This window comes from Dicentrarchus labrax, unplaced genomic scaffold (genome assembly GCF_905237075.1).
Source record: "Dicentrarchus labrax unplaced genomic scaffold, dlabrax2021, whole genome shotgun sequence".
Taxonomy (NCBI): Eukaryota; Metazoa; Chordata; class Actinopteri; family Moronidae; genus Dicentrarchus; species Dicentrarchus labrax.
Window position 1 is genome coordinate 23125433 of NW_026136714.1, and position 23999 is coordinate 23149431.

Consider the following 23999-nt stretch of genomic DNA (forward strand, 5'->3'; position numbering starts at 1 on the left):
GACTGTGTGTGTGTGTGTGTGTGTGTTTGTGTTTGTGTTTGTGTGTGTGTTTTCATGTGCACTGTATCCCTGATTAAACTCTCCACAATCTCCACACTGTGCCTACTGCAGACTGAGAGGATTGCTCTGTTCTCTGGAGAGCAGCTTGTGTGTGTCCAGTCCAAGCTCAGCCTCGGCTTCCTGCAGGAAGTGAGAAGAGAATTGGACTGACCTCACTGGTGTGGCGAAGGCAGCTTGCAGATGGCGCTTGCAGATAAATAGGCATAACAGTCATAATTGTGTCAGAGAGAGCAGGGTGGGGCGGGGAGGAGGTGGAGGGTCATTGTGCATTAAGTCATGGACATTAAGGTCAACGACTTGTCCCGCTTCTTAAAACTCTATCAGGGGTTTGTGTTTATCTGACTTTTAGGTTCTGCCTGCTGTATCTCTGGAGAACCTCCTCAGGTTTCAGCTCAGTTCCTCTTATCTCTCTTCTTCCTGGAACTGCTGAGTCTTCACCGGCCGGGTGCTGGCAGAGAGGATTTGGCATTGTTGCCCTTTGCTTTGGTGGAGAATGAATCTACATTTACCAAAGCTCATTGACTGGCATCTATCTGGTAGATGTGTTGGATAAGAAACAGGGACTTCAAACATACTTCTTGTTGTTAGATTTGTTAGTTTTTGTTGTTAGAATTGTTATTTGAAAATCAGTTGAAGTTTGATTAGAACACAAAAGCTCATTCTTGATCTTAGGAGCAATTGTTTGTTGAAATAATCGTAACTCAAGGCCCCTTACTTGCTTTTTCCAGAGACATTCATCGGTTTGCTCTATTGTCATGGAGTTTCTTTGGTCTTAATGTACTGTAAAATACATTGGAAAGATACGCAGATGAAAGGTGGCACACATCTTTACAGCCTTCTTTTATGATCTAGACTTTAACCCTCCAAAATGTGTATTTGTATATGAGGCCTGGCCACAACCGCATTTAAAAGTCCAGTGTGTAACATTTAGGAGTATCTATTGGCAGAAATTGAATATAATATTCATAGGTATGTCACTCAAAGCAGTCATGCCCTTTTAACTTTAAGCCTTAAAGTTATGCACAGTTATAATGAACAGGGAAATTGGCGATCGAGACCTAAACGTTTTTTTTTTTTTTTTTTTGCACCAGACTGTAAACATGATTATTTCTACTGTAAAGTTGGTGCATTGTAATATGGGGCCTTACGGAGATGGATCACTTTTGTAGCCGGCCTCAAGTGGCCGCTCAGCGAACTACACAACACTTACACCCAGCACCTAATTACCTGACAACAGGCTGCTGAAACAGACTGAAGGGCTCTGTCTGTCGCCTCTTTGAGTCATAACTCTTGAAGCTCTTGACAGTGGCCACACATACAGGCCGCTATGCTCGGAGCTTAGAATAAGAGTTGCTAGGAATGTGACACATAGCAAGCCAACTTCTGCAGGCATTGCTTTCCCTTCGTACATATCAGCCTGGCAACTGAACGAGCAGCCCCGTCGGTTGTCTGAAGCAAGGGCCGTCTGAGGCGTCCATGTTAGCTGAATCCACCCACTCATCCCTCCACAAAAGCCAATATCCAGATTAGGTTTCATACAGATGCATATTTCAAACTGGCAGAGCTTAACATGGACACAGAGGCAACAGTTGCACTGGCGGAGCAGGCTGTCCTTGCTACTGTGGTCTAAATACCCACAGATATTTACTGTACTTGTCTAGTTAAGCCTCAGTGTCTTAGGCCCCGTAAGCCTCATTTATTCCAACTGACCCATGGCACTGTACTGGTTTTCCAGATTCCCACGGGGTGCCTGAAAGACAGGCCGCACATGTGTCATCACTCCTTGGGGAGATTGCACTACCCACCAGGCCATACACCACACTGTGTTTGTTGTGCCAGTTTATGTACACATGTCAGTGCAAACTGTTTTTCATTAGGAAAAGTGATTGACATTTGTTTTATTGGATTATGAGAGCAGACGTTGTTGATTTGTTTGAGGTTTAGGCTACTGAGTGTGTGACGACATTGTGTGTGTGTGTGTGTGTGTCTGTGTGTGTGTGTGTGTGTGTGTGTGTGTGTGTGTGTGTGTGTGTGTGTGTGTGTGTGTGTGTATTTATTTTATTAAAAAGACAGTAGTAGGAGGATAAAGGGGAAAAAGGTGACACTAACCCTGTACCTTGACACACACACACACACACACACACACACACACACACACACACACACACACACACACACACACACACACACACACACACTAGCAAGCACACACACTAACTTATTCCTCTCCCATTAGAAAAATGTGACATCTGCTCCCACAAACTGCTTACCCACATTAAGAGGAAACGCTGCAGGGAATATGAATGAATGTTTGTTATCCAAAGTCAGATTATGTTAGAGTCAGTGTTACAAAAAACTAAATCCTACTCTGTTTCAGTTGAATGACCAGTCACCATGCATTTTTTAAATGTAATTTTAGATTTTTGATGAATTTTTTTAGCTCAAAGGTGAGTTATGTAGCAGCTGTAAATATAGCTTCGGAATGAAACTGTTCATTTAAACATGAGCCTCATATGTATGGAGCCAGGCAACGTTTGTAATAGTATCAGTGCTCACTGTGCTTATTTACAGTGTGATGTAATTTAGTGTGGTAGGTGGTTAGACTACATCTGTGGCTAAGGGGGAAAAGAAATGTTTTTTTCCTCTGGACAGTTCTCCTCTTTTCTTCTTTCTGCAGACAATAAGAACTAGGTTATGAATATGTAAATTACAAAAGGGCAATGTTTGGGGGGCAAAGCATTTTATTTCATTTCAAATGGACCTCTTATGCAATTATGAAAATGCAAATTACATTGAGAGCTCAGAGATATAATTCAGATGGAATACAGTACCCTGCAGCTGCACAGGTCCCCCCTCTGCTGCGTTGTCCTAGAGTGAAGTCAACCATTCCTCAAGGCTGTCTCCTCATCAATAAACAGAGCTGAATTGGGACTTGACTTGTGTTTCCAAATCTCTTAATTTCTATTAATTTTGCAAGTCTGTTCATGTATAATAAACATAAAAAACTTAGAAGTCCCCCTTCTCTTGGATGCTTTTGTTTGCTGAAGATTTTCATATAACATTTGTAGGTTTCAACTTCTTTGAGATTTGCTGTTTTTTCTTTTTGATATGTATATATAACTGTTAATTATACTGGATTGATAACATGACTGCACATGCATAGATTGAAGCTTGACCAGATGGATTCTTGCACTGTTTTGTGAGTCCAGCTGCCTGGCAAGGTTAGGTAGGTGAGACAAAAAAAGAAAATTTTAAGACATCATTTTGGGTTCTGGGAACTTGTGATGACCATTATTTACTATGTTCTGACATTTTATAGATTAAAGGCAAAGAAATTTAAATTAAATACATACTCTTAAAGTAAATGCACAACTAAGAAAATTGTTGTGTGGGTTCAAAAAAAGAGAAAATACCCATCCCTAATGAATAACTTAGGGCTTGAGGAAATGAATATCACGACACCCAGTCAATCTGTGCAGCTCTGCCTCTCATCTGACCTGCCTAGAGCTGCTCTGCTCCACGCCTCCAGCAAACATAACCGCTGTCTGCGCTGACAACAGGCCTGCTGCTGCTGTGTGTGTTTGTGTGTGGAATACTAAATGCCATGTGTGTGAAGGCAGAGACTCAGCGATGTGTTTGCGTCAGAGATTGGCAGGTCCCTGGGGATTTGGCAGCGAGTCATTCTGCCGTTCATGAATCCTACGAGGAGTAAAATAAGTTTGACAGAATTTAAAGAGTCTGTGTGAATCTGGAAAATAACCACAGGAGTGTTTCAGCTGGCGCAGGGCTTCTGTGGGCGAAAATGGGGGGAAAAGTATGTGGATGGACTGTTAATCATGGGGGCCCGGTGAGACAGATGTGAAAAGATTTCTTAATATGGCATGTGGATCAGGACTGAAACATAATGATTGAGCCCTCGGTCTCATTTCCTTATAGAATATTAAACGATTCCCATTTTTTACATCATAATGAGAATTCACTTCCTGGAGGGTGAAATGACACCTGCCTTGCAACAGATTCTGGATCAGTGGGTCTCAGCAGGCAGTCTGCAGGAGAACAGGCCTCCCATGTGCGTCCCACTGGGTTCAGCGTTAATGAACTAATCAATGGTATGGTGTTCTCACTGTGTGCTGAATACATTACTGTAAGTGTTCCCAGAGGCCTGGCAGTGTTACAGGTGTCATTCATGCTCAAGCATTATAGTCAGAAATGGCTTCATTTCTGATCCTGATAATAGATGCTATATTGTTCCTATACAGAACATCTCTGACTTTGAACATTTGAATACTAACAGAAATATTGAATATAATAAATATAGGGATCGTGTATGCTAACCTTAGAATGTTCCGTTTTTATCTACAGACGTTGCAGGTTACCATCCATAGAGGCCGCCATTTGAACTGCCATGTTTCCGGCCCAGAACTGGCCTCACTGGCCGTAGATAGGACATTTCGGGAAATTTCACGGCCACTTTAATTTCTCCTACATAGGTCACAGCATGTTCTCATTACCAGGTTGTCAAATACAGAGAATAGAATAGTAGTGTTCAGTTAGTTGCAATCTGCAACTTCACAGCTAGATTCTGTTAAATCCTACACACTGGCTGCCTGACCCTGTGAAAATATAATGAAGGAAAACAGAACTAAAGGATTTGTTTCTTTTCATTTAGAATCAAATTTCAGTTTGATAGTCCTCTCCTGTTCTCCTTCAAAAGCGAATAAGCACTACTTTATTTGATTTTAAACTTAATATTGACTGAAAAGCAGAGTATTACTGCTATCTCTGGTCAAAAGTCTGAAATGTCACAGTGTATTGACTCACTGGAGTAGACTTGTGTATCCTGCAGCGAGATATGAAGTTAAAGTACTGGACGTCTGCAAAAAGAGCTCTGCCTCTGCCGCAACAATTATGACCATTCTTTTTTTAATCTGTCTTTTGTGAGTTTCCAAATTATATGGAAGTGGAATACTAAATAACTGGCATGCCCCTGTAATTATCACACACAATATTGTGTTTCTAGATTGGATATAAAAGCAGCTAATCAACAAGAGGATGAAAAACGTTGAATCTTAACAAGCAAGCAAACAACGATTGCGCCCATAATAATGGATTAGAGCTGACTGACATGAATGTCACTGAGCCGCTTTCAACTCCTGAATGAATCAGACACATATTGTGCATATTAGTCCATCTCCCTTCATTCACAAAAACTGATGAAAACGCCTTCATGTTGGACTAAGAAAAGTGTTACCTGCCAGTGTCGGTGCCAAAAGGATTGACTCCATTTTCTCTTTGATGGTTGTTCAGACTCTACCCTCCACACAAGACCCCCCCCCATCTAGAGCCACTAAAAGAACAGATAAGAGCAACTTCAAAGACAAGGGCTGCTCCTATCCGAAGGCAAGCAAATGAAGGACAGGAAGATTTGAGTAGCCAAATAGCTTTGGGGTGTGTAGCGAGCATGTAGGCTGCTTTCTATGGTATATGTGCCTTATTTAAATATATAACTGTGCCAACAGACCAGTCCTACCACCTTAAAAAGCTTTAAGTTCTTCATCAAGCAATTATTTACTTTACAAAGACCACAGAGGGTTTTCCTCCCTCTATAGGTTTTCCACAGCAGCGGGGGTAGAGGCTTCATTTCAAAGAGTTCCACACAGATTCTGTTTAATCAGTGGGCTCAAGCCTGGGTTTTTTAGGGTGGCTGGCAATCAGCTGAATTTTTAAGACAGGATTTGTGTCCAGGCTTTTTTTTTTTTTTTTTTGAAAGACAGCTGGGTTATCATCACCAGAAAGCCCAGGCATTTTCTCTAATCTTAATACTCAACTAGAGACACCCCTACTGCTGCAGTGACTGAGAAGGCTATCAGATACCCTAGGCTAAGATTCTGCCTTTCAGCTCCTAAGCTGATGCTGAACGGAGCTAAGTGTGTGTTTGTGGCTGTCTGTGTGTATTATATGATTTCACTGTATGCCTCTGTGGTGGATATCAGATGAAGTATCTGTGTTATCCAGAAATGAGATGGGGCCTGCAAGAGAAGGGAAAACTGGTTCCTCTTTACAACTTTATAGTGAGTTAAAGCTGCAGTTTACATGAAACCAATCCCAGTTTGTGGTGGTTGATTTTTACTGCACACGACTTGACCAGAAAAGGAAGGAAAGAAAACATTAAATAAAAGCTGCAGTTCTTTTTTTCTTTGTTTTGTATTATTAAGAGTTTTTGGCTACAAGCTATAAACACGCTCCTAAAGTTGCTATGGTGACTTTAGCAAACAGTCAGGTCTCCACCTGTGGAAGTCCACTCTCCTTTAAGCTCTTTTTTTGGTCTCCACCGACTTCTGACAGAAATACCTGGCTCTGTGTTCCCCAGCTAGTCGGCAACTTTGTCTGCATGCTTTAGCTGGAAACAGGGCCGATGACAGCAGTCAGTCTGAACCTGAACAATAAAGTTGGGGGCCATAAACGAGTGAGCAAAGTGAGCTGCAGTCGGGTGATAATTCTCTGTGGATTCGTCACTACACCTTTTACAAGGAAAGCTGCAGAAAGAGAGTCCAAACTCATTATGACTTTAACGATGCTAATGTATGAAGACAAGGTGAACGCTGCTGTGTGGAAGGGGTGTACCCTGTGGTAGCAGTCTGCCTCATGTAGATTAAGGTTAGTGAGGGGAACGGTGTGTTGCTCTGCCAGCTTGAGCTGTGGATTATTCCTCTTTAAGCTCTTTTTTTTTCTACCTTGCTCTTTCCCCTATTTCAGCCAGGAGCTGAACTGTGATTTTCATTTATTTTATTCCTCAGCATGAACGTTATCTTTACACTTCTGTCGTGACAGTGTGCTGTGCATGTTCAGGGGCTTTTTTAGCTGGCGTTGTAAATTCAGATTGGCTGGAGGGTGCCCGTCTCGTTACCTCTCCAGCTCCTGTTTGCAGGCATTTTAATTACCACAGAGAATCCAGGACTCTCTTCCACTTTGGCCAGCCTCAGGACTGTAAGCTAGGACACAACCAAACTCATTATATTACTGCACTTTTGGCAGCAGAAGCTCCCAGCTTTATAAACTTGGTCCAAACTTTTTGACTAGGCGGAGGCTTTTCTGCCCCAGTTGAGGTATCATGGTTACACAAGCAGTAAAAGTGGCTTGTAAACAGTGTCGATAAGCACTCTGTGGTTATTTGTTACTCCTACACAATTAACCAATGTCTGTGCCTTAATCAGACTTTTTCTCAGTCACATTTTACTCCCACACTGTCTGCTCCCTGGCTCCTAAAATGGTTGCTGTCAGCTGCGCTCCATTTTTCCTTCTCTCTGGCTCGACTGTATCACACTGTTGGCAAAAATACATGAACCTCTGACAAGCGAGTAAATTGGGATTTTGTAAGACGGTGGAGCTGCATGCTATTGCTTTTCTTTGATCAATTTTTTTAGCGTTTGTACCTTGTCTACTTGCTGCCAAAGCTGTGATGACACAGCACCGTACTACTCACTACAGTCGCCTGCGTATTTGGCAATTCCACTGAAATGTACTTTGAGGTTGTTATCTTGCAAAAGTAAATATGCGCCATAAAATAAGCCACTGAAACTGCATTTAGAGAAAAAGTTGTAGCAAAACTTAAATTACCAAGTGTTTAGTTTGTGAGACAGAACTTTTTCTTCATTTTTATCTGATATAAGTATGAAACATATGATTATTCTAAATAGAAGCACACTGATGGAGACAAAAATGGTTGAAGTTGTAAACTTTACATCAAGTACAAAAGTGGATATTCTTCAGAGGTCTGGCCAATCCATTCTAGCAGATGCTGATATTTCAGTCTGGACCAAAGTGGTGGACCTACATTGCAATCCCTAGAGCCACACTGCTAAAATATATATAAAAAAACAAAAACAAAACACCAAAAAACCTGATGAGATAATTAAAGGCTCATTGCATCCTCAGACAGTTTAGCCTTCATAATGGGATCACAAACAATACTTGGCATGTGATTTCCTTGTTATTGTCTTATTATCTAATTATAATAAAGTGTATCTCTGCCTTTAATGAGTTTAGAATATACTTGTAATACATCATTGAGGTATTGATTATAATGTGAGCTACATTTTCCAGTGAGGCGTATAAAATCAACTCCCAACATTGTCCTGATATGTTGCAGTGATATCTTGGAAGAATGAATAGAGCCCACACTAGCCCTGACAAAGCTGTGGACTAGTGCAGACTGGTTATGAGTGGCCACCGCACCCCCGTTAGCGCCTCTCTATTCTCTGTCAGTGGCTCTCTAGAGCCACAGCTCTGAATAATTCAACAAAGCAAAAGAGGACTGGTGGAGCAGGTGGGGGGGATATGGATTGAAGATGATCTCAGGGCACAGGTACCGGGAAATTAACTTTTTGACGTCAGAATAAGCTGGAGAAGCACACTTGAAGTGCGTGTACATGTGCAAGTGAATATGGGTGTATTAGTCATTATGTCAGGAGAGGGAGCTGGAAACAAGTGAGGGTCTCTCTTTGAATTCTCCCTCTATTGCAAGATACTTTATTAATTCATAAATTCTCTCTGAGTCTCTGACCTGCAGGATCTCTGCTGTGTGTCCAACCGTAGGCGTTAACGCTTCTTCATTCTGACGGTGTTTCATCTCTAGAGAGACCACACAAACAGTTGGCTTGAAAGATAGCTCCCTAGGAGGTACACAGCGACTTGACATTTGAGTCCAGGTGATTGAGCAGGGCTGTGGGTGTGATTCAGGGGTCTCCACAGTTGAATATTTCACAGCGCTGACTGAGTTATGACTTGCAGGCAGTGGAGAAGGTCAGTCTTGGCGTAAAATGTTGGTGGAATTTAAAGGAGGTTCTCAATTGATACATTTTGCTCAATGACACTTGGCCCATCACTTTAGTCCAGACACAATTTCTCAACTACAGGTTGAACTGCTGTGACATTTTGTACAAACATTTCCATTTCTACTGGATTAAAATACAAATTAAGCAAGTAATGGTCTTTGAGATAACTGCATTAGTTTTATTTTATGAAACAACAACAACATCTTTTTTGCACACGTAATTCTAAAAGAGCCTTTCAGGCTAAGGATTAACACTTTAGTTAAATAATTTCACATTGAGTCACAGTTATCCCGCTAATTAGCAAAAATTACAATATTATTAGGATTAATATCAAGCTGGCTCAAATTCTGTCATCCACTGTTTACCTTATTTAATTCGCTCTCTGTAATCAGCTCTCCAGTTGTAGTTATAACCAAGAACAGAGACTGTAATGTGTGTGACTATGTGTCACATGATAAACAGAAAGCATCCTAATCTCTGTCCCTTCATTTGTGTCCCTAGGTGCCCCTGGTTGACAAAGGTAATCTCTCCCGCTGTCCCTCTCTACAATGGCCTGGTCTTCCTCTTCGTCTTGGCCAACTTCAGCATGGCAACCTTCATGGACCCTGGTGTTTACCCCAGAGGTTAGTATGCATGTGTGTGGCAAAAAGCTTTAGTGTCTTTAAATGGTAAATTATGTTTCTAACTTAAAAAGATTTCTGGGGAAAAACAGCATTACTTACAATATTCGTTTGACATTTAAAAAATATTAGCATCCATCATAGTGTATGTGCACACAAGTATGAGTAATGTTTCCTCCCTGTGAGTCCTCATATGGAGGGCACACCTTTAATAGCAGCGCATTTATCAGAGCACCACATTGTCTCAGAACCTCATATTCCGCTTTACAGCCTGTTAAAGTCCACATGCAAGACACTGGTGGAAGTTATACAAGCCTTTATACTACAAGGTGTACAGTGTATCTCTCAGCTGCTCAGCCTGTCAAACAAGCTGCACTGACTTATGCTTCTGATGCAGGCTTCTTGTCCTCAGCCTTATCCGGGTTAAGTAATAATGATTGAACTCATCCCCAGGGATGTTCGTAATGCGCTTGTAAATGATAAGCACCTGTCTTCAGGAAGAGCTTTCTCTGCCCATAAAGAGGTAATAATCATCAGGTTGTATAAAGTGCAGGTTATCTGCCTCCCCAGAGGTGGCAGTGTCCTTCTACTGCCACTACCCTGCTGAGTTTTATAGGCTACTGAGAGATGAGGAGTTTTATCTCACAGGCAGCAGAGTCACCACTAAAGTTTTGATTTAAAAAAATGAAGAACTGACATAGCCATTAACTGACATCTGCTCAGAAAATCACTCTGTCATCCAGATTGTAAAAGTGAGAATGAAAGGTTGGTGTGTACTAAGGATTTTTCCATTCAGGTCATTGACGCATGGTACAGCGATTTATTGTCATTTTCTTTTGGGGGGGAAACTGCAAAATGAGGTAATAGACAGATGAAAGAGGTGATTGTGGCTAATAGGGCTACATGGTTACAAGCAAAAATATCAGACAGTTCTGCAATTTTTACAGTTTAGTTCAATTTTGCCAAATGTACTGCAATTTGCAGAAGTCAGTAATATTTTCAGTTAGAAAAGTTTCCTCTGTGGTTGAAATGTGCTTTAACATTATGCAGGATCTCAGGCTTGTCTGAATGACCAGTTAATCTTAAATTTATTTGGTCAACATACTGTTGACTAGCACAAAAATTGTAACGTAATTGCGATGCAGTGATTTTTCTTTATGGTCACCTAATATGATTTGACCTGTAAACAGGAAGTGGAGTGACAAAACTATACTGTTTGCCACAAATCAGTATTTTATATCAACAGTGGGTCAATTACCATATTTAATGTAGTCGATAGTGACAAACCGACAGATAATTACTACCAGACTCTGCAGTTTCTCTTCAGTTCTATGAAACGTTTTAGCACCTTTCAGCTTTATTTTGGCAACTTTACTCTTTTGGTTCAGTCTAACCTTTCCCATTAGCGTAGTTTCCAGCTTCAGGAAGCAGCTGTTTTTAACTCAATGTTCTGATAACCCCCCTGTATACTACCTGTTCAGGGCAACAGACAAAGTAAGCAACTAGCTGGTGAACATAGAAGAGCATTTAGCAGCTAAAGAACATATTTTTTTGAGGACCTAGTGGAGACCAGAACGAGTCAAAAGAAGAGTAAATAATGAACTGTCAGGTTGCAAGAAACAGGATTTCAAATGAATATTAATGCATTTTGGTAGATGGGTAAATCGGCAACTGTTGCTAACATGTTCAACTTTATAATGAGATAATATGTCCATTTTGTGTTTACAGCTTGTTCTGCTGTCCCCTAGTGGCCATCTATTAATACTACTTTTAGTTTAGCATATGTAACATTTAGCTCAACAGAACACAGCGTGTCTACGTTTCACAATCACAGGATGAAAGGATGATCCGTTCAACATACAACATAGTAAACAGGAGTCATGTCAACATTAAGTTTGTTAAGAGTTGCTAAAGTTAGCCACCATAAGCCACCTACTGATCACAACAATAGAACTTTTTCACATCAGCCATTTTAACACGAAGTTTAAACAGTAGTTTAAACACAAGTAGTTTAAACACAAGTGCTACCAATGATACTAATTAAAGTTGTGATATATTACATTTATAGTCATTGTGCTGCTCTCGAAGGGCAGGCCAGCGGCTTACATAGCGTGTCTGTGTGTGTGTGTGTGTGACTGGGTGAATGAGAGGCCAATTTTAAAGCGCTTTGTCTGTTAAGGTAGAAAAGCGCCATGTAAGTGCAGTCCATTCACCATTCACTGTTCTCAACAGCTGTTGAGTTTCTGAGAGCAAGACATGTTATCCTAGTCAGCAGCTACAGTCAATGTTAGCCATGTACGTGTAAAAACTGTGTGGATGAGGGTTTTTAGTGCTGATTTTATTGCTGAAAGGTCAATGGTTTGATCCCCATTAGTAGCCATTCATGCTGCCAAAGTGTCATTGAGCAAAATACCCAAAACAGTGCGAGTTGCCTATCTCATCTAGATACACAGTTTATCCTTTCATGAGGGACGATACACTTGTAATCAATGGCAAACACTTGTGCATGCATGCTCAGACACAAAGACACACACACCCACACACATATTGATGCTGTGATGGGTAATAATTGCAGTAAAATGATGTTGGATATGTCCTCAGAATGCTTCTCAGCCACTGAGTATTCCAAAGAAAAGCCATAATGCCATTAATATTCCACCTGACCCTCACGCGAGCAATCGTTTTATCAAAGAAGGTGTCTTTGTACGTATATACTATACGTACACAGTAAGATGTACCTCATCATGAATAAATTAGTAAATAAGCAGTAAATGCAAACCAACAATTTTAGTGAAAATACTGAATTTGTTTCACTTATTTCAGGCAAAAAGTGATTGTAATTTAATTGGACTGCGTGTTATTTTTGCAGTGTAAATGCATATTGTATGAAATAGGCCACTGCTTTGTCTGCTGAATACTTCTTGCATTGAGCGTTTGTAGAAAAGAGGCTGTTGGAGGAGGTGCAGGCGTAACTGTTGTTTGTGCCTGTTGGTTTGGCAGGCGGTTTACCTTTAAAATCTATTTGAAGAGACTTGACAGCCATAATAACAGAGCAATCTCTGCTTATGGAACTGTTTATTTCTGTGCTCTACCTTTGTTTCTCTCTTGTTTTGTCTTTTCACTCTCTCTTGCTTCCTGGTTGTCTGTGTGTGTTCAGCTACCTGGATCTCCCTGCAGTTATTATTATACTGTGAAATTATTCTCTCAGGTTGGTGCTCTGTGTAGATTGCGTGAATGTGCCCTTTGATCAGCTGAAAGACATTTTATTTTGCTCTGCAGCTCCAAAGGAAAAAGCTCTGTCGTAAGAAAGTAGCACCCTGTACAAAGCTGTTTGATTGACTGCAGAGGACAATGAATATGCCACTTGTTCTCTCATACTGTAGTTTAGAGGTTATGGGTCTATGTTCAGGTCAAAAAAACAGAAGGCACCAACTCTGCCAGGGTTAGAGGTTGAATTTCCATTTAAAAAACCTCTTCCATTCTGATAATGTATGAAATGAAACAGCATCTGCTATACACGAATCAGCCTTAATGTTGAAAGCAGAACAATCAGGTCACGTCTATAAAAATGCTGTTGTCTCTGCTCTGCTGTTGTCCCTGTCAAATGGAATCATCAATCAAAACCATGCCTTTTTTTTTCTGTGTTTGTGTTTGTTTTTCTCACTCTACCATATGCATCTGTGCCCTGCTAATGTGCTTCTGTGTGTGTGTGTGTGTGTGTGTGTGTGTGTGTGTGTGTGTGTGTGTGTGTGTGTGTGTGTGTGTGTGTTTCCCCGCAGCGGACGAGGACGAGGACAAGGACGATGATTTCCGAGCGCCGCTCTACAAGAACGTGGAGATCAAGGGCATTCAAGTCCGGATGAAGTGGTGTGCCACCTGTCACTTCTACCGGCCGCCTCGCTGCTCGCACTGCAGCGTCTGTGACAACTGTGTGGAGGTGTGTGTGTGTGTGTGTGTGTGTGTGTGAATACAAATGTGCAAAAAGATAGACTGTTTTATGTTCAGTATACATTCATACACTGAAATCTAATCATGCATCAAGGTTAGACTGATTTATCAGGTCAATATTAGCTTTTGCTGTTCTGTTAGCACTGGGCATGTCTGATCTGATATATTTGTTTGTACATAGTTTGTATGTTCTGTCCTTTTAAAGAATAAAAAAACAATATATATAAATAATTTCTTAATATCTATGTCTTGTTGGCAAAATAAATATTCATCATTACAGATCATAATTACTGGCATAAATCTAGAAATTGGCAGCTTCAACCGTAAAATCAGTATTATTATCAGTAATAGCTTTACAGCAGCAATAACATTCTCATGTTGGTCTGACAAATGTACACACACACACACACACACACACACACACACACACACACACACACACACACACACACATAAGGACATTAATACACACCCACACACAGGGTGCAGAATTACACAGGTTGTATTCCTGCATCCTGTTTACTTCTACATTTTAATTTAAAAAAGGCTGAATGTTTGACTGTCAAAACAAATGATAAAAATTGGGACTGTAAAAGCCTAGTTTAGAATTTCATTATGACCCCTTGCAACCTTGTTGTACAACCAAGAACATTGTGTTCCTTAATTTGGCTTGCCTTATTAGTGGAGATGTAAATTAGTGCCAGTGATAAGAGACAATGCATGGGACAAATGTATGAACTTAAATTTACAATAAGATTTAAAGCTTTAGGCTCAGTTTTAGGTCACATCATTTAATTTAATCTCCCTCCTCCCTCCCTCCTCAGGACTTCGACCACCACTGTCCCTGGGTAAACAACTGCATTGGACGGAGGAACTATCGCTACTTCTTCCTTTTCTTGCTGTCACTGAGCATCCACATGGTGGGAGTTTTCTCCTTTGGCCTCATCTTTGTCCTTCACCACCGAGAGAGACTGGGAGCACTGCACACCACTGTCACGTATCCTTCCCCTGCAAAGCCAAGTTCTTTTCTTCAATGACCGATTTTGTTGGTTGTCTATTTCATTTTTCAGAATAATGTTTCCTGGGCTGTCTAGAGGTTGTGTAGAGTTATTCTTACAGTGTATTTGGTATTCTTATATTGTTGTTGAGCTTAACCTTTGTGTCCAGTCTGGTGGTGATGTGTATAGCAGGGCTTTTCTTTATTCCAGTCATGGGACTCACAGGTTTCCATATGGTGCTCGTAGCTCGAGGTCGAACCACCAACGAACAGGTGAGGAGCTGCTGACTTGCTTGTTCTGAATATACACACACAAACAATCATTTGCCCATAATTTATCCAGCCAAAGTCAACAGAGCTGTGCAGCCCTACTTCACACTCACACAGATCCAAGCATTCCCACCCGGAGCCGCCTGACTGTTGGCACCTGGGCTGCACACACAGTAGAATAATACACTCCAATTAGTCCAATTAATTTGCAGAAATATGTTTAATAAAGATAACCACCCACGCAGTTAAAGGAATATGCTTCAGCAACATGAATCACCCTCTTTGTATTCAAGCACTGGACCTCTGTGTATATATGTGTGTATGTACATGTGTGTGTGCACTGTGGCCTTGTGCTTCCTTTGCTGCTGACTCTAAACAAGGTGTTGTGTTCCTCAGGTGACGGGCAAGTTTCGTGGAGGAGTAAATCCCTTCACTAAGGGTTGCTGTGGCAACGTGGAGTATGTCTTATGTAGTCCCCTGGCACCTAGGTAAGATGCTTTACAATGCTGCTGTGTGTGTGTGTGTGTGTGTGTGTGTGTGTGTGTGTGTGTGTGTGTGTGTGTGTGTGTGTGTGTGTGTGTGTGTGTGTGTTTGTGTGTGTATGAATGGTAGATGCTTTTCAGGTTGTTTTTTTGTAAGTACACATTTAACTCTCAGGGATTTTTATTCAGTAGTGTTGTATTCCTGCTTTGAGAGAATACGTTGGTTTAAATGCAGATGTGTGTGTGTGTGTCCGTGTGTCCATCATAGCCCATAACATCAATGCCATTGCACCAGTGCAGCACCATGTAACTGCAACAATAACACAGACTGCAGCAATGTACGTGGGTGTGCATACGAGTGTATGCACGTGTTCTTGGTGGTTGTGGAGGTGCGTATCCAGTTATGCCTGAAAGCAGCCAGCAACCCTGGGGGAAGGCAGATGGCTGAAAGAATTGAATCACTCTGTAGAACAACAGTTAATGGGAAACGGAGCACAGAGGTAGTCAATGTGCTTTTTACACACACACACACACACACACGCACACACACACACATACAAGATTGCTAAAAACCCATGAACACCAGTTTTACAACCTATAGGGATGAGTCCAATTCCATAAAAATCAACAGTGCGACTGCAGAGACAACAGCAGGTGGGGGTGAAATGCTGTGCTACAAGCATCTGCCGTTAAGTTGTTGCATAATCCCTGGTGGGGGGTTTTTGATTTACCGCACCACTGACTCAAACCATGTTGGACCTGACTGCTACTGAATGAACTGTTAGAGTAGTATCTTTAAATTTCCACACTAACCATTAAATGTTAAAAGAGATCACAGTGACAGTATTTAATTATGAAAAAACCCTTAAGACTAATTTAGAGGATGTTTTTCTGTCGGGAAGTTGTGTTTGAAATGTCTGTTTTAAACTGTGTGACTAGCCAAATGGGATTATGCAAAGTGATTAACTTACTTAATCATTGTACTCCGCACTGTATGTCTCTGGAAGGCCAAATGAGTTGACAGTGGAGTATATGGTGTAGTATATCAAGTAGGAGCAGAGTACTGAAATAGCATTAGGAATGATGGCTGGGTTTTTGTTTTTTTCATTGATTCAAAAATACTTTATTCAGTCTGGTACAACTTAAGAAGTTAATTTGTGTAAAAAAAAAAAAAAAAAAAGGAAAGTAAAATTAAAGACTTGATCGTAAAGAGACTTAAAGAATAGGTAGGGCTTTCTGACAGGAATTGAATTTGATGTGCAGCATTTTGCATGAGCTGTGTATACTTTGATGTAAGTAGTAATAGTACATTTTGTACTGTTTGGCTCTGTCACTAAGTTGCAATCCTGGTTGTATCACTAAACATTCCTAATGCAATGGCATTGTTGAGCGCTGGACTATTCTAAAAATTGTAGAATGTTTGTTTATGCCTGTTGCCCATATTTGTGCAGGTACATGTTGGACCCCAGGAAAAAGCCCCATGCGAAAATTCAGCCCCCATTCATCAGACCTGACCTGTCAGAAAGGCAGATCACCATCAAGGTCAGCGACAACGGCATCCACACCACCATCATCAGCTCCAAGGTGAGCTGTTCACAATTACTACAGAGCTTTGCACTGTTGTTTTCCTGTTACTCCATCATCCAACTGACCTACATTTAGTCCCTCTTCTGCGGCAGTGTAAGCATTTCCTCTTGTTTTATTCCCATAGTGTCATGTCACAAATGTGTAACATGGTGTATCCCCAGTTGTGTTCCTACTTTCCTATTTTAATACAGGCTCATGCTCAAAGATAACATATAAAAGGATACAATAGCTCATTAAAGCTAGATATATTGGAGAATTTTCTCTTGCTAAAAATGACATTATTAGACACTCACAGACAGAGGGGAAATTAATTTGACAATTTTTTACCCTAAGGGATATACTATCACTATAAGGGTGGTTTTAATGGCAAACATCCAAAAATAATATAAAAAACGTACACAATTTAGTGGTGACAGTAGTAGTTTTATATTTTTCAAATGAATGACTATTGTGTGATTGTGTGCTCAATGTGCTTGATGTTTTACATTGATTTTTATGTTTTAGTTTAGCATTGTGGGTAATGTAGTCACCATATTTTGACAAGCAAGAAGAATTTGTGGAATAAAAAAGATGATATCTCTGGTTGATTTCTTCCTCGTGAGTCCGAGCATTACAAAAGCTCAATGCTAAATGTGTTGAGTACTCTTTTAAGATGAAAAAAGAGAGAACAAAATACTCATCCAACTCTGAGATCATTTCCTCTCATCATTTCCACACCATTTACTAGAATAAATTTAAGCTCAAGTAGAGCAGCTGCCTAGTGCAGCTTTGCTACCCTACAGCCATCTGTGAGAGTTGTATTGGTGCATCCCCAATACTAACACATGCTGTCCTCTATTTCATCTGCTGTTCCCCCACCTGTTCTGGATGCTAACACCCTGCTCTCCTCCCTGCAGTCCAAAAGCAGCCTGGACGGCCTGGACGACAAAGAAACCCAACCACCGCTGCCGCCCAAAGCTGACAGGTACAACCAGCTGAAAAGCCAGCTGACCTCCAGCGAAGGTAAGAAACACAAGAGCACAGCCCCTCTGTGTTTTCACCAGCAACTCTCCTGTCAGTCATCATCAATCCCATTTCTCTTTCCTGTCAGGGTGTGCCAAACCGCAATTCCCCAAACTCCCTCTGTACATCACCAGTGTCCCAGTGTGTGACATGGTGCTAGTTTAGCGTGATAAATGTCTGTCCCAGTGGAAGGTCAATGGCCTTATTTATGCTGGGCCTGAGAATAACCATGATTTGTAGTGAGGAGGCGAGCCCTGTTCACGGAATCAGTACCAGATTTGTGGCACAGTGGCGAGATTTCAGAGTGAATCATTGCAATATGAATCACCACCTTTTTGTTCGTGGTGTATAACAATAGGAGCTCTTTCAAATGGAGGGATGGGAGAGGACTATGGTCTAGAATCAGGACTCTAACTAAATGAAAATGCCTGACTGCCTTTGGAATGGTCATTTGTTTCTGCATAAAATAGGATCTGTGACAGATTCTATTTTTCTGGGGCTTTTACAGTTTTACACAGTGTTAGCCAGTGGTACTGTGTTCTTTATACTGCTGCATTTAACAGTATGTGGTGTCAATAATATATAGTTTAGAACCTACAACAGCAGGTTCCCTCCAGAGGATCTCCAGTGTCATGGTGCATTATGTCAGGGAGTGAACATTTTCTACTCTTCCATGGAATACTATTGCTGCCTGGTGGTACTCCAAAGTACTGCAGTTGGTCTAAATAGATTGCCTCCATTAAAGCAAGTTAGGGGACTCATCATTTGTGGAAATAAGTGTTCTTTGCATATTCTTCAGAGACACTCATGCACCAGTGCACAGGAGCAGCTACTTGCTAAGAAGTGACTTGGGATTTCAGGCTCTGCTTAAGGATAAGGTAGTTTGTCGGGGATGGACAGCTGGCTGCTGCAGGACTCGAATGTGTTACATATCAGTTACAGAAAAGACCACGTGACCACCCACCCACTCCAATTCATTTTCATTCTGTAGCAATTGTGATGGTGTGGGTTTCAAGAACTCAATCCCTACAGCCTATTTATTACTCTGATAATAGAATTCAGCTCTGAGGTCTTTTCCTTTCTCCCAGAAATGACTTTCAATCAGAGCTGGTATAATAGTGTATTTCTATATCTCTACATTGTTAACTCCGGTCTTCTTTCAATGTTTGTTGTAGAGAGTTCTCTTTCTGGTAAGACCCACCCTTCCACTCCAGCCATGTACAAATTCAGGCCGTCCTTTGGCACCATGCCTAAAGTCCATTACCACACTGCTGGAGAGAAGGTAAGATATGATTTGTTTAATACTTATGTATGAGGTAGATCTTTAATATACTATCATTATTATTATGTATGATTAGTAATATCCCAGGGGTTCACTGTCTGGGGCAACAGCTTCAGTAGCAGTTGTTAAGGACTTCATTCACAATTCCACTTAGATTTGACGTGTTACTATGCTCTTTACTCCTCAGATTATCATGCCAGATGAACGGAAGACCTCAGCCATCTTGGAAGAGGGTGTCCGTGGTCATGATTACCGATCTGAGCCAAACCTGGACCTGCCGGAGTACACCAATGCTCCCCTCCACCGCACCTTCCAGTCCTCCCCCCTCCAGCTGGACTCTGACCCCATCAACTCCCGCTCTCTTAGCCTGAAGCAGGGTCAACGCCGGCCGGAGAAGGGCCAGCTCCCAGCCCTGCAGCCGCAGACAGTCACTTCCACCCCGTATAAGAGTGTCTTCTCGCCCAACACACTCTCTAACCGTAACGGCAGCCTGTCTTATGACAGCCTGCTCAACCCTAGCATCTCGCCAGCCACTGCCAGTGAGTGCATGGCCCATCGTGGTATGCCATCCATGGGGTTCCACTCGCCCTACCTGCCCACCAAAATGTGCCACATCCGGGAACCTGAAATGCAAAGGCACCAGGTTGCTCCCACCTACAGTCCAGTGATGCCACCAAGGGGGGTGGGAAGGCAGTCCCCTCACTCAAGGGACAGGGACCCATCCCCGGTGCGCTACGACAACCTCTCCCAGACCATCATGGCCTCCATCCAGGAGCGAAAGGAAATGGAGGAGAGGGAGAAGCGGCAGATGCTGCATGGGCGCTCCCAGACCCATATCTATGCCCAGGACTCTGGTGTGTTTGATGGGGGCTATGGCCTACCCCCCAATGTTTGCTACCCAGATGGGCCACGTGGCCCTGGTTCCAGAGGCCCAACACCCCCAGCCTACGGAGGCTCCAGGGACAACCTGATGGGGGTCGGGCTAGTGAGCTATGGCCAACGAACCCCTGTGTTACGTCATGCCGGCTCAACGCTGGGCCGCGCCCCTAGGACTTCATCCACCTCCCTGCACACAGATCACAGTAGTACCAACAGCAGCCACAGCAGGGCCACTGCCCCAGAGGGCCTCTATCGCTCCCCAGCCCACCAGCCACACTCCCCTGCTATGCCCCGATCCCCCTCCTACTCCCACCAGAAACTCTCCTACATCAGTGCCCATGAGAGGACAGACTCACCTCGTCTGGGGGGTCCAAGGTATGAAACCTGACGTTGCCCCTGTGGGACTGCATGCATTATACTGAGCCAGTGGGGACTGGTGGGCTCCTTCTGCTGGACACAAACAGCAAATTATGAGCACTAGTGTACTAGTCCTAAATGTGGCAATGTGTAGCATTTGTGTATGGTCTATGGTATTTGTCCAGCAGTTATGTCAATTTATTCATATAAAGTGCTGTCTGGTGTGGATTCTTACATGTTCTGTTCTGATTTATGTTTGCCTTTCTAGTAAAATATTATTTTTTGTATCATTTCACGAATGTCAGATGAATAAAGTTGTGTGACTCCTCATTTCTTTTTCTTTTGCATGCTTTTCATCTACTCGTCTAACATTTCCAAGCCTTTTGCTTCACTAACAAGTACACTTTCCAGTAATCACCCATACTGTTGTTCTGTTTTTGCCATTTAAAACTGTCATGCACCATAAAATTAATCTGCATGCTGCCACAACCTCTTATTGTTTGCTTTGTATTTGGCTCTTTGTGTTGAATCATCTTCTCTGTTCTTCTCTTTCCACTCAGAGAGGCCATGAAAGTTAATGGGCAGATGGACTGCCACCCCAGTGCCCAGGGTGCCACCCACAGCCCCAGTCGCCACAGTAATGTCAAAAAGGTGACAGGCGTCGGAGGCACTACGTATGAGATATCAGTGTGAGCAGGGACACCGCATCCACCAACAGCGACAGCCACCCAGCTACAAAGAGATTCTCTCCTCTTTGTTATTTTTGTGAAGTCTAGATAGCGGCCAGTCAGGGGCACATAGCACTCCCTGTATTGGAGTTATTATCCAATCAGAGGATCTGTCTGCTCCTTTGTGGGTCTGTCTAGCCAAATGCCCGTGTATGTTTGTACGGCAGGGGTTGTTTGTCAGTTGAGACCACTGCAGGCTTTATGTGTGAGGAGTGTCTTGTCATTAACATTTTGTGGCTCATCATCTTGGTCGTAAAAGTGGACCGTCCAAACAGAACGTCAATGTTATTACTGTTGTCTCTCAGCCGTGGTCATTAAGTGTACGGTGTTCCAAATGTCACACACAAACTTTGCTCTGAAGGCTGAACAAAAACCCTGCAGATGAATCATACGCCGACATCCTAACCGTGGACCTCTGAGAGAAGACTAGCGTCCTTTCCGACTCAGTTGACCTCAAGAAGTCAAGGTGCTTCACATTAACTTGTACTGTTCGTGCTCAACATATTTAGTGTTTGGAGTTGAGAGGTGATGGAGGGCAGATCAGTTAGATCAGCAGCCACTGCAACTGATGAGGAGCTGGGAAAGGAGAGGGGAAAGCCATCGTATCATATCTGGTGGTTGCATTCCAAATTCATTGAGAAAGGCTTGCTTTTAATTAAAAGTCAAATAAACTAAGTTAAGTAAAATTAAGTTCATTCTTTGTCAAAAAGACATTTCTCAGGAATGAATGCAACCAGCAGAGATGTTAATTCATACATTATGAATGTCTCCTTCTTTGTCTCAGTTGAGAGTAGACTTTTAGGGCTTAGGTATAGCTTAGCCTGCTTTATTCCGTTCGCGTCATCACAGGTGTCTGTTTGTTCTCGTGAAGTTCAGTTTGGTGATTTCAACATGACCCATGACACAAGCGCTGGGCAGATACATCAGCGTTCTGAAAGTAAGAATACCTCATCCTGACGGTTCTCACCAAGTTCAGAACGAGTCCAGCCTTGCACAACCAAAACAACTTTTCTGTTTATGTTTAGTCTAAAAAAAAAAAAAAAAAAAGAACATTTGTTTAGTACGTAAGGTAGGTTTGTGTTATAACCATAGGAATGGAATTGTGAAGTGAAACAAGCCATTGTCCCATGTAGTAAAATCAAGATAATTGGTTATCCGTTCATTATTTTGTAGTTTTTTTAATCGGTTTGTTTCCTTTTTATATACCCAACCTTTCAAAAACTATGTTTGATACATCTTTTTTATACAGATAATTAAGCGTGGAATGGATGTTTTATTTTGAGTGGAGTTTTTGTTGATAAATTATAAATTCAGTAAATAAATGAGATTGTGATAATGGTTAAAATCCATAAAGTAAATATATCTTATTCTACCTTTGCAGTGTAAAAAAAAAAAAAAGTATGATGAAATGTAACTACAAGATGTGTGATCTGAGGAAGTGAAATATTAAAGTCCGTCTTTGACTTGTGAACAGTCACATGATCCACACTGAACAGTCCACATGTGCTGTACACAGGTCAATGCTTGGGCTCTCAATAGAAACTGCCTTGAGATTACAGTGCCAAACGTTGACACCCCTTAATTACTGAAAGAGCGTAAATGGGTGAGTGTCACAGCGATATCACGCAGACTGAAAATGTCACATCGATTTGCAGCAGCTGTCTGGTACAGCTCCAGTATTACCTGCTACTCAGCGTTCAAACTGAACTTTTTTTTTTGCTGTTAATTGAAAAGAGTCTCATAACATTTATTACTTCTGATCATAAAATGAACTGAAAATATCTAAGTGGAAGGTTTTCATTTATATTCAGCACCAACTGAATATGAAATACATGGATATAAAGTGGTGGATTTGGTCCAGCTACATTCACATTAAGAATAAACCGTTGTTGCCTTTCAAGAGGAAAAGTTATGTTTCATAAACAATGAAATGTGGCTACTTGAAAAACTATTGTACACTAAGGGACAGTGAAATAACATTAGTGTTTTGTATTAAGCTTGGCAAAACTTAAGACTGGGGAAATTTCAAACTTCAAAAGTTCTGGAAGAAAGGCCAATGTTTACGGTAATTAATTGCTGTGCTTAATTTTTGAATTAGATTTTACAGGATTTTCCTTTCTTCCCATTTCTGATTCCTCCATAGATTCCTTTCTGCAGAGATCAGAGTGTAAAGGCCTGTAGCTGTGGTAGAGTTGCTTTCTGACATGGTTGGATGTTATCAAAACTCGCTGTAGTTGCAACCTTCTGGCCAGTATGGTCTTCTTTTAAGGTCTCACCCAGCTGCCTTAGCATGAACACAGTAATGTGAGCCTGGATACTCTATTTAAGTCATGTATTTCTGAATCGTTAAACAGTGTCTCTGTTGTAAGGCTGCGGTATACAGGGCTACTTATTTGCAAATCTGAGTGTCAGTGGAACAGCTAACTGGAACATTTTGAAATACCTGAACAGATTGTCAGCTGCTGAGTTGCCTGAAAATACCCCAGTATATCATGACTCTCAGACCCCCATTTGACCACATATCAAAACCCTATCGATGTCATTCCTCTTTAAGATGACTGCCATTAGTCCAAGGTTATTTTTTGGAATGGACATCACTGCAGGTCAGGGACCATTCCTGACAGTCAGCAATGAATCTGTTCCATCAGCCACAAGCTGATTTTGTTTTCTGAAACTCAAATAGAAAATTCAATATGTATTAAAATATAGAATATACTATAAATGTACATGCGTTCCTATTTTTGTGAAGAGGAAAGATTTCCCAATGACCTGAGCAGAGTAAATAAAGTTTCCAACTCTTTGAATGAATGGGATTGATTCTTGTTGATAAGAAGATTCAGTGTGGGCCACCTGCACAACATTAATACATCATTAACTCTTTCTTCAGGCCACCGCTGTTGCATAACGGTTGAATTGACATTTTATATAAAAATTTAATCCACACATATGCCAA

At 41.6% G+C, this 23999-nt stretch overlaps 1 protein-coding gene across 1 annotated transcript in view; it reads left to right on the forward strand.

The window, feature by feature from the left end:
* Positions 1-23850, forward strand: part of zdhhc8b (zinc finger DHHC-type palmitoyltransferase 8b) — a 64419-nt gene extending 40569 nt beyond the window's left edge. Inside the window, exons 2-11 of the mRNA XM_051423399.1 lie at positions 9396-9517; positions 13294-13451; positions 14287-14459; positions 14630-14732; positions 15126-15217; positions 16663-16795; positions 17695-17800; positions 18976-19082; positions 19270-20336; positions 20879-23850. Coding sequence (XP_051279359.1) covers positions 9396-9517; positions 13294-13451; positions 14287-14459; positions 14630-14732; positions 15126-15217; positions 16663-16795; positions 17695-17800; positions 18976-19082; positions 19270-20336; positions 20879-21011 — 2194 coding nt within the window. The 3' untranslated portion in view covers positions 21012-23850. The remainder of the gene's footprint in view (positions 1-9395; positions 9518-13293; positions 13452-14286; positions 14460-14629; positions 14733-15125; positions 15218-16662; positions 16796-17694; positions 17801-18975; positions 19083-19269; positions 20337-20878) is intronic.
* Positions 23851-23999: the final 149 nt, after the last annotated feature.